The 10,944-nt window shown below is 46.3% G+C and overlaps 1 protein-coding gene and 1 non-coding gene across 2 annotated transcripts; both read left to right on the top strand.

The window, feature by feature from the left end:
• Positions 1–1,304: 1,304 nt before the first annotated feature.
• On the top strand, positions 1,305–1,377 carry TRNAK-CUU (transfer RNA lysine (anticodon CUU)). Its single transcript has one exon. It is a non-coding gene; the product is annotated as a tRNA-Lys (tRNA).
• Positions 1,378–2,162: 785 nt separating this feature from the next.
• LOC100284159 (metallothionein-like protein 1) lies at positions 2,163–2,975 on the top strand. The gene is made up of 2 exons (NM_001157056.2): positions 2,163–2,380; positions 2,496–2,975. The coding sequence occupies exons 1-2, from the start codon at positions 2,328–2,330 to the stop codon at positions 2,680–2,682; spliced, it is 240 nt and encodes a 79-aa protein (NP_001150528.1). The 5' UTR covers positions 2,163–2,327; the 3' UTR covers positions 2,683–2,975.
• The last annotated feature ends 7,969 nt before the right edge of the window (positions 2,976–10,944 follow it).

Here is a 10,944-nt window from a genome sequence, read left to right as displayed (position 1 = left end):
GTATTGCTGGATGCAGTTTTAGATTGACTGAGGGACCCTAGCTTAGGCTAACCTGACTTAAAATATATAACATCTCATGTTTGATTATCTTCATGTGTCTTAGCCTTGTCCATTGGAGATGTTGTTTGATTGTCTTCATGTGTCTTAGCCTCGTCCATTGAAGATGTTGTTTAGTTGCTTTTATAAATACTTGCTGCAAGAGTTTAAAAGCTATTAAAGTTTATTATAGTTTCATGTGGCCCGGCAATCCGCCAGTCTATAATTTACCATATCATGTCTCAAGCCTTAATACACTTTTAAATAAATTTAAATCATTTAATAGAAACTAATTACATGTTAATACATCACTATAAAAAAAATTAATGGTTGCACCGTAAAGCTTTAACTTGTGCATCTATACTCTAATAGTTTGTGGTCCAACGCCTCGGTCCGACATCTATAGAAGTCTTTTTTTCTTTATTATTTGGTTTCTTTGTGAGCTTCACGTTCAGTTTGGCCCTATTTGTACTCTTGCATATACTTATAGATATGTAACATGTTTTCTAACATCTTGCTTGAGATGTTATTCATTCGAAGCATCCCTTTGTCTAAGTCCACTTGTGCACCCTTTGAAAAAATGTTAGCATAAATGATTGTGTTAACCATCAAAACACCAAAACTTTATTTTAAACGGACCTAAGTCTATTTTACTTGCAATGAGCTAGCATGAGGAACATGGAGCAACATTAAACTCGAAACAGGAGGCAGTATCAAATACTCCCTCTGTTTCTTTTTATTAGTCGCTGGATAGTGAAATTTTGCACTATCCAGCGACTAATAAAAAGAAACGGAGGGAGTATGAGAGTCGATCTTAAGAACATGACGTATGATCCATACCCTCAAATCTGTTTGAGAAAAATCACTATCGAAGGAGGCTACTTGTTTTCTTCTTTGCGTAGAAGATAATACTCCTCCTGTCCTAAATTAATATTTGTTTAAACTTTTTACTAAATTCATGTAATAATTAATGTATGCGTTATATATATATGTCTAGGTTTATAATTATTCATATGAATATGAACATAAAAATCTAGGGCTAAAACGACTACTATTTTGAAAACGGAAGGAGTAGTAAGTTATTTAAGCGGAGGGGAACCATGATGGGCTAGTGATTTAATTTACATATATATATTGGTGTTCTGGGCTCTTACATGAGAAGATCTAGTTAACTGTTGTTACTGAACAGCGAAGACAAATATATAATTTAAGCTCCCCAACTGCTAGTGATTCTGTTAAGAGGTAATGTTTAAAGTAAATTTACAAGAGCCCGTCTAGCTCAGTCGGTAGAGCGCAAGGCTCTTAACCTTGTGGTCGTGGGTTCGAGCCCCACGGTGGGCGCACAATTTTTTGTTTTTTGACATTTTTTGTTTGCTTAGTTGCAGACGGTTTTTCCCCTGCTAGGAGATTTCCGAGAGAAAAAAAAGGCACTACAGGTTAACCAAAACCACCAACCTTTGGAGCGTCGAGGCGACGGGCATTTGCGTAGTTGAAGCTTACAAAGTTGCATATGAGATGAGTGCCGGACATGAAGCGGATAACGTTTTAAACTGGCAACAATATCTAGCTGTTTCAAATTCAGGCGTGGGAAGCTACGCCTACGCGCCCTGGACGGCGTGTAAAGAGCCAGCATCGGCATCATTGTCAAACGATCGACAAGGCCAAGAAATTCCAAATATATTATTAATAAAAAAGAAGGCACAAATTAGTTTGGTTTTTTAGTATGTGTGGCGGAGGAAATTTTGAGAACGAACGTATCAAAGAAGGCACAAGACGATATAGATTGACGCGGCTAGAAGTTGCAGCAAGACAGTGGGTACGGTCTTATATATCCTAATAAATAAAAAATAAAACTATAGTGTGTCAAATGTCAACAAGAGGAGGAGGCAGCCAAATTAGCAGAGGGAGACAAGTAGAGCACGCCTTATTAGCTTGCTTATTTATCGTGGTGGTGTACTTGTTAATTACTGGCACGCATTATCAACAACGCAGTTCTGGATGTGAATCTAGACAAACATTTGTCTAGGTTCCGCACGTATAGTTTTTTTTCTTTTTTTTTTGGGGGGGGGGTGGGGGGGGGGGGGGAACGGAAGCTGTAATAAACGGTACTAGGAACGAAAGCAACCGCCGCGCGCATGTTTTTGCAATAGATTACGGTGACCTTGATGCACCACCGCGTGCTATAAAAACCAGTGTCCCCGAGTCTACTCATCAACCAATCCATAACTCGAAACCTTTTCTTGTGCTCTGTTCTGTCTGTGTGTTTCCAAAGCAAACGAAAGAGGTCGAGGATGTCTTGCAGCTGCGGATCAAGCTGCAACTGCGGATCAAGCTGCAAGTGCGGGTAATGTAATTAAGGCTCTTATTTTCCTTTCTGTAACTGTGTGATCGTGTCCTTTTGTGAATTGTACGTGGTGTCTTTTTTTTTAATTTTTTTTTTTTTGCTTAATTCTGCGCAGCAAGATGTACCCTGACCTGGAGGAGAAGAGCGGCGGGGGCGCTCAGGCCAGCGCCGCCGCCGTCGTCCTCGGCGTTGCCCCTGAGACGAAGAAGGCGGCGCAGTTCGAGGCGGCGGGCGAGTCCGGCGAGGCCGCTCACGGCTGCAGCTGCGGTGACAGCTGCAAGTGCAGCCCCTGCAACTGCTGATCCTGCTGCGTTGTTTCGTTTGCGGCATGCATGGATGTCACCTTTTTTTTACTGTCTGCTTTGTGCTTGTGGCGTGTCAAGAATAAAGGATGGAGCCATCGTCTGGTCTGACTCTGGCTCTCCGCCATGCATGCTTGGTGTCGGTTCTGTTGTGCTTGTGTTGGTGCATGTAATCGTATGGCATCGTTACACACCATGCATCTCTGATCTCTTTGCGCCAGTGTGTGTGACTATGTCCCTGTAACGATTGGCTCAGTGATTGAATATATATACAATACTGTTTTACTAAGTAAGTATGATTACCTCTTATTTTAAATTTCTCTATGTAAATCATGTCTTCTACACAGTATGTTGTACGACCACTATCTGCTGAATGTATAGATGTCTAGAAAGCACGTGGCCCGTTAGCATGACACGAAGCACGGTTTTTTAGCACGACACAAATTAACATGGGCCCAGGCTCAGCCCGGCCCAGCGAGCGTGTCGGGCTCGACAGCCATCCCGACGCGTTGGGCTGGCCCGAGCACGGCCCGGTGGATGTTGGGCTTAGAAACCGGCCCGCTACATTTTAGCGCAGCCTAACCCACTGCCCACCAATACTCCGCAATTCCGCATAAATCCCCCAGTGCCCCATCCCCAGCCCATTGACCAGCGCGACAGCTAGGGCTGGAAAAAAAGCTCGAGGCTCGCGAGCCAGCTCGGGCTCGATCAGGCTCGGCTCGGCTCGGTGAGGCTCGCGAGCCTAAACGAGCCCGAGCCGAGCCTAATTCCGCAGCTCGCTACACTAACGAGCCGAGCCGGCTTGGTGAGGCTCGCGAGCGGGCTCAAGGCTTGGTCCAAACTACTACTTACTCGTATCTCCGTTCACCAGTGTGTAAGTGTGCTGTTTTGGTCACAACTCACAAGGAACTAGAGTGCAGGGACATAATTTTTTATTATATGGAACATATTGTGCTTCAAATTTGAGCTAATGACTATAATTATTGTTGTTGAGTACTTGAGTGTACAGGCTCGCGAGCCTATATCGAGCCGAGCCTCATTACCGAGCTCGCTAAGTGACCGAGCCGAGCCTGGCTCGGCTCGCTATTCCACCGAGCCTCGCCGAGCCGAGCCGAGCCTGGCTCGGCTCGGCTCGTTTCCAGCCCTAGCGACAGCACCTCGTCCTCCAGCCGCATAAACCCCCATTGCAGCCTTGCCCTCCTCGCTCCTCCCGTCCCCGTAACCCTAACGCGTTGAGCGCCCGCTGCTCTCCGCTCTCGGCCTCTCCATCCCCGCTCCGGCGCCCCCGTGGACCTGTCCTCCTCCCCCTATCAATCTCGATACACCACACGGTAACGTTGGATCTCGGTGCTCGTGCTCCGGCTCCTCCTGTCCTCCACTCCTCCCCTCTCTACCGTGAGTCCCTGACCTCAACGACACCGGGGCTCAAAGGCACCGGCGCCGGCGACTGTGAACTGGTGCTCCGGATCTGCTCCTAACTATGAGATGTGTGGATCTTGAGGAACCAGTGCGCGCCTGCTCCATCCATCTCCATGACGAGTCGGCAATGGAACCGGTGCTCCGGGTCTACTACTCACTGGTGCCATCTCCCTGTCCAGCACAGAGGTGACCAGATCTGCTCTGGATCTACTGCTCACTGGTGTTCATCTGCTCTCCTCTGTTAAGCTCCTGTTCTGGTCGCTGTGTGATGAATTGATGTTTCTTGGAATCCTAATCTGCTTGCTGTGCTCTGGATGTACTGGTAACGCCATCGACGAGCCGTGTTTGGCACAGAGCCACAGAGGTAACCTGATCTTGATCTGTTGTTCAGGTTTGGATCCTATGAACTATTGTTTAGGGTTTGGGATTTTTATTCCTATGAACAGAGGTGACTTTGTTGATATGTTGTTTAGGTGATTTTGATCTGTTGTTTAGGCCTTTAGGGTTTAGGTGTTGACTGTCGATCTGTTGACTGTTGATCTGTTGTTTAGGTGATTTTGATCTATTCTATTGACTGTTGTTTAGGTCGTTACACATATATATTGTCGAGCCTCATTCTTTAGGTGTTGATCTGTTGTTTAGGTCTCATCTATGTGAGGCATATAGTTTTGATCTTATATACTTGTGAATTGTGATCTGTGTAAGTGTGAAGGTTGAAAGTCGCCTAGAGGGGGGGTGAATAGGGCGAATCTGAAATTTATAAACTTAAGCACAACTACAAGCCGGGTTAGCGTTAGAAATATAAACGAGTCCGAGAGAGAGGGTGCAAAACAAATCGTGAGCAAATAAAGAGCGAGACACGATGATTTGTTTTACCGAGGTTCGGTTCTTGCAAACCTACTCCCCGTTGAGGTGGTCACGAAGACCGGGTCTCTTTCAACCCTTTCCCTCTCTCAAACGGTCACCTAGACCGAGTGAGCTTCTCTTCTCAATCAAACGGGACACAAAGTCCCCGCAAGGACCACCACACGATTGGTGTCTCTTGCCTTGGTTACAATTGAGTTTGATCACAAAAGAATGAGAAAGTAAAGAAGCAATCCAAGCGCAAGAGCTCAAATGAACACAACAAATCTCTCTCTCTAATCACTAAAGCTTTATGTGGAGTTGGGAGAGGATTTGATCTCTTTGGTGTGTCTTGTATTGAATGTTATAGCTCTTGTAAGGTGTAGAAGTGTAGAAACGTGGATGCCATTGAATGTGGGGTGGGTGGGGGTATTTATAGCCCCAACCACCAAAAATGGCCGTTGGAAGACTGCTGTCGCATGGCGTACCGGACAGTCCGGTGCGCCACCGGACACTGTCCGGTGCACCAGCCACGTCAGCCAGCCGTTGGGGTTCGACCGTTGGAGCTCTGACTTGTGGGGCCTCTGGGCTGTTTGGTGGTGCACCGGACAGGTCCTGTAGACTGTCCGGTGCGCCAACTGCGCGTGCTCTGACTCTGGCGCGCACTGTAGCGCATTGAATGCAGTTGCAGACGACCGTTGCGCGCGAAGTAGCCGTTGCTCCGCTGGTACACCAGACAGTCCGGTGTGCACCGGACAGTCCGGTGAATTATAGCGGAGCGCCCTCTGAATTTCCCGAAAGTAGCGAGTTCAGCTTCAAGTGCCCTGGTGCACCGGACATTGTCCGGTGGCATGCGCCAGACCAGGGTGCCTTTGGGTTGTCTTTTGCTCTCTTTGTTTGAACCCTTTCTTGGTCTTTTTATTGGCTTATTGTGAACCTTTGGCACCTGTAAAACTTATAGACTAGAGCAAACTAGTTAGTCCAATTATTTGTGTTGGGCAATTCAACCACCAAAATCAATTAGGAAAAAGCTGTAAGCCTAATTCCCTTTCAATCTCCCCCTTTTTGGTTATTAATGCCAACACAAACCAAAGCAAGTATAGAAGTGCATATTTGAACTAGTTTGCATAATTGTAAGTGCAAAGGTTACTTAGAATTGAGCCAATATAAATTCTCATAAGATATGCATGGATTGTTTCTTTATTTTTAACATTTTGGACCACGCTTGCACCACAAGTTTTGTTTTTGCAAATTCTTTTGTAAATTCTTTTCAAAGTCCTTTTGCAAATAGTCAAACGTAAATGAATAAGATTTTGAAAAGCATGTTCAAGATTTGAAATTTTCTCCCCCTATTTCAAATGCTTTTCCTTTGACTAAACAAAACTCCCCCTTAATAAAATCCTCCTCTTAGTGTTCAAGAGGGTTTTAAGATACCAATTTTGAAAATACTACTTTCTTCCCCTTTTGAAAACAATAAGATATCAATTGAAAAATTTCATCACTTGAATATATTTTTGAAATCGGTGGTGGTGCGGTCCTTTTGCTTTGGGCTAATACTTTCTCCCCCTTTGGCATGAATCGCCAAAAACGGATTATTTGAGTGAAATATAAGCCCTTACAAACTACTTTCTCCCCTTTGGCAAACGGAATATGAGTGAAGATTATACCAAAGACGGAGAGATGCTCGGAGCGACGGCGAAGGATGAGTAATTTCGATGGAGTGGAGTGGAAGCCTTTGTCTTCGCCGAAGACTCCAAATCCCTTTCAATCTATGACTTGGTTTGAAATTCACTTGAAAGCACATTAGTCATAGCATATAAAAGAGACATGATCAAAGGTATATTAATGTCCTATGTATGCAAGACATCAAAAGAAATTCCTAGAATCAAGAATATTTAGCTCATGCCTAAGTTTGTTAAAAGTTTGTTCATCTAGTGGCTTGGTAAAGATATCGGCTAATTGTTCCTTGGTGTTAATATATGCAATCTCGATATCTCCCTTTTGTTGGTGATCCCTAAGAAAATGATACCGAATGGCTATGTGTTTAGTGCGGCTATGCTCAACGGGATTATCCGCCATGCGGATTGCACTCTCATTATCACATAGAAGAGGAACTTTGGTTAATTTGTAACCATAATCCCTAAGGGTTTGCCTCATCCAAAGCAATTGCGCGCAACAATGGCCTGCGGCAATATACTCGGCTTCGGCAGTAGAAAGAGCCACGAAATTTTGCTTCTTTGAAGCCCAAGACACCAGAGACCTTCCTAAGAACTGACAAGTCCCCGATGTGCTCTTTCTATTAATTTTACACCCCGCCCAATCGACATCCGAATAACCAATCAAATCAAATGTGGATCCCCGAGGGTACCAAAGCCCAAACTTAGGAGTATGAACTAAATATCTCAAGATTCGTTTTACGGCCGTAAGGTGAGCTTCCTTAGGGTCGGCTTGGAATCTTGCACACATACATACGGAAAGCATAATGTCCGGTCGAGATGCACATAAATAGAGTAAAGAGCCTATCATCGACCGGTATACCTTTTGATCGACGGATTTACCTCCCGTGTCGAGGTCGAGGTGCCCATTAGTTCCCATGGGTGTCTTGATGGGCTTGGCATCCTTCATCCCAAACTTGTTTAGAATGTCTTGAATATACTTCGTTTGGCTAATGAAGGTGCCCTCTTGGAGTTGCTTCACTTGAAATCCCAAGAAGTACTTCAACTCCCCCATCATTGACATCTCGAATTTCTGTGTCATGATCCTACTAAATTCCTCACATGTAGATTCGTTAGTAGACCCAAATATAATATCATCAACATAAATTTGGCATACAAACAAATCATTGTCAAGTGTTTTAGTAAATAAAGTAGGATCGGCTTTTCCGACTTTGAAGCCATTAGTGATAAGGAAATCTCTTAGGCATTCATACCATGCTCTTGGGGCTTGCTTGAGCCCATAAAGCGCCTTAAAGAGTTTATACACGTGGTTAGGATACTCACTATCTTCAAAGTCGGGAGGTTGCTCAACATAGACCTCTTCCTTGATTGGTCCGTTGAGGAAGGCACTTTTCACGTCCATTTGGTAAAGCTTAAAGCCATGGTAAGTAGCATATGCAAGTAATATGCGAATTGACTCAAGCCTAGCTACGGGTGCATAGGTTTCACCGAAATCCAAACCTTCGACTTGCGAATATCCCTTGGCCACAAGTCGAGCTTTGTTCCTTGTCACCACACCATGCTCATCTTGCTTGTTGCGGAAGACCCACTTGGTTCCTACAACATTTTGATTAGGACATGGAACTAAATGCCATACCTCGTTCCTAGTGAAATTGTTGAGCTCCTCTTGCATCGCCACCACCCAATCCGAATCTTGAAGTGCTTCCTCTACCCTGTGTGGTTCAATAGAGGAAACAAAATAGTAATGCTCACAAAAATGTGCAACACGAGATCTAGTGGTTACCCCCTTATGAATGTCACCGAGGATGGTGTCGACGGGGTGATCTCGTTGGATTGCTTGGTGGACTCTTGGGTGTAGTGGTCTTGGAACTTGTTCATCTTTCTTATCTTGATCATGGGCATCTCCCCCTTGATCATTGCTCTCCTCTTGAGGTGGCTCAACTTCTTGATTTTCTCCTTCATTATTTTGAGCTTCATCCTCATCTTGAGTTGGTGGAGATGCTTGTGTGGAGGAAGATGGTTGATCTTGTGCTTGTGGTGGCTCTTCGAATTACTTAGGACACACATCCCCAATGGACATGTTCCTTAGCGCGACGCACGGAGCCTCTTCATCACCTATCTCATCAAGATCAACTTGCTCTACTTGAGAGCCGTTAGTTTCATCAAACACAATGTCACAAGAAACTTCAACTAGTCCAGAGGACTTGTTAAAGACTCTATATGCCCTTGTGTGCGAATCATATCCTAGTAAAAAGCCTTCTACAGCCTTAGGAGCAAATTTAGATTTTCTACCTCTTTTAACAAGAATAAAGCATTTGCTCCCAAAGACTCTAAAATATGAAACATTGGGCTTTTTACCGGTTAGGAGTTCATATGATGTCTTCTTGTGGATTCGGTGTAGATATAATCGGTTGATGGCGTAGCAAGCGGTGTTGACCGCCTCGGTCCAAAACTGATCCGAAGTCTTGTACTCATCAAGCATGGTCCTTGCCATATCCAGTAGAGTTCTATTCTTCCTCTCCACTACACCATTTTGTTGTGGAGTGTAGGGAGAAGAGAACTCATGCTTGATGCCCTCCTCCTCAAGGAAGCCTTCAATTTGAGAGTTCTTGAACTCCGTCCCGTTGTCGCTTCTTATTTTCTTGATCCTTAAGCCGAACTCGTTTTGAGCTCGTCTCAAGAATCCCTTTAGGGTCTCTTGGGTATGAGATTTTTCCTGCAAAAAGAACACCCAAGTGAAGCGAGAATAATCATCCACAATAACTAGACAGTACTGTGGGGGATAGATATCCCCCGGGTCCACTAAAAGAGTAAAAGACCTCACGAAAGGCCCAAGGGCCCAATAAATCGTAAGGTCATTCTTTCGTGGGCCTGGGGAGAGACAACCAGCAAAGCAGATCGACATGAGGCCGGATTGGTGCAAACCCGGACGACCCACAACGTCGAGCGAGTGACCACAACAGAGATCCGATTTTTCCGCGCTGGAGCCCCCATGCAACGGAGCCATGCGAGGATAAGTCGGCAGAACTACAAGGAGATAAACTCAAGCCGTTCACTATCTTTTAGCTACACGTTGTTATCATATCCACATGTATTGCCCCACGGTCGAGTATATAAGGCCTAGGGGGCACCCCTTCAGAACGATCGACCCTATTACTTAGCCACCCACATCAACTCTCTGCGTTCTCAATTCAGAGAGCTCTCTTGTAACCTTGTTCACCAAGCATACTCACCAGGACGTAGGGTGTTACGCGTCTCTAAGCGACCCGAACCTGTAAACATTGTCCACTGTCCCTCGTGCATCTGGCACGAACTATTTTGCTACAGTCGTCGACACCGTCCTACTCCTAAAAACACCTTGAGGGGCATCCCCGGGTGTGCGGTCGGACCTAAAACACCGACAGCTGGCGCGCCAGGTAGGGGGTGTGTCGACGATCCAAGCTAGCTCAATGGCCGTCACCTTCCACAGCAAGATCACCCTTCATCCCGGATCCGTATTCTGCTTCGGAACAATCTCATCCGTAGCCGATGGAGAGGGAACTCTACACCGCATTGCGGATCCACCGGAAAAGAAGTCTCCTCCAACAAACTCCGAAAATGTCGGAGAAGCGCAACCTCCAGCTCTCCGGAAAAAGATCGTCTTCGGAAAGTCAGGGGCCGAGGGCCCGCTGACCCGGAGAACTCCGCTGTCTACTTCCCCGACAAAAGAATGGACACAGATCGCGAGGAAAAAGGAGACCAAGGGGAAGCAAGTTGTTCTTTCCGTTCCTCCGCCCTCAAAGGAGAACGGAGAGAAGGTCGCCACAACGGCAGCACCATTCTACCCCGACGTCCACTTCATTGGGAGAGTGGAGTCACCCACCGTCTCCGACGACGAGCCGACCGCACCCGGAGAAGAACCGCCTCAACGAGAATCCCGCCGACGGAGGAACCGGCGCAGGAACGTTCGACGACATCACGCGGCCGGAGAACGGGATCCGGAGCAACCTGTCTCGCGAGACGAGGTCTAGGAGATAGGAGAAACTCCGGAAGAACGCGTCTTCAGAGAACGAAGGAACTCCCGACGACGTGATCGCCGACGGGCTCAGGAACAAGCCGAGCAAGATGCAAGGCAACGTCGGGAGAATCCATTCTTTGGGCGCAACCTGAACCCTGACTTCGCCCGAGCCATGAACACGCCGAGCGAAGTCGGAGGAGTACTAGCTCGGATAGCTGATGGACTCCCTCGGACTCCTGACGCCGAGGGCTACCGACGGCTGTTCACCCAGGCGGCCAACCATCTTCTACCGCTTGCTCACCCGCCAAACGATCTACGACACACCAT

This window comes from Zea mays, chromosome 1 (genome assembly GCF_902167145.1).
Source record: "Zea mays cultivar B73 chromosome 1, Zm-B73-REFERENCE-NAM-5.0, whole genome shotgun sequence".
Classification (NCBI taxonomy): Eukaryota; Viridiplantae; Streptophyta; class Magnoliopsida; order Poales; family Poaceae; genus Zea; species Zea mays.
This window is presented reverse-complemented; position numbering and strand designations above follow the sequence as displayed.

Coding starts and splice junctions, on each gene's coding strand:
- LOC100284159 (NM_001157056.2), top strand. CDS start 2,328: ATGTCTTGCAGCTGCGGATCAAGCTGCAACTGCGGATCAAGCTGCAAG. Junction 2,381..2,495: donor GGATCAAGCTGCAAGTGCGG/GTAATGTAATTA, acceptor AATTCTGCGCAG/CAAGATGTACCCTGACCTGG.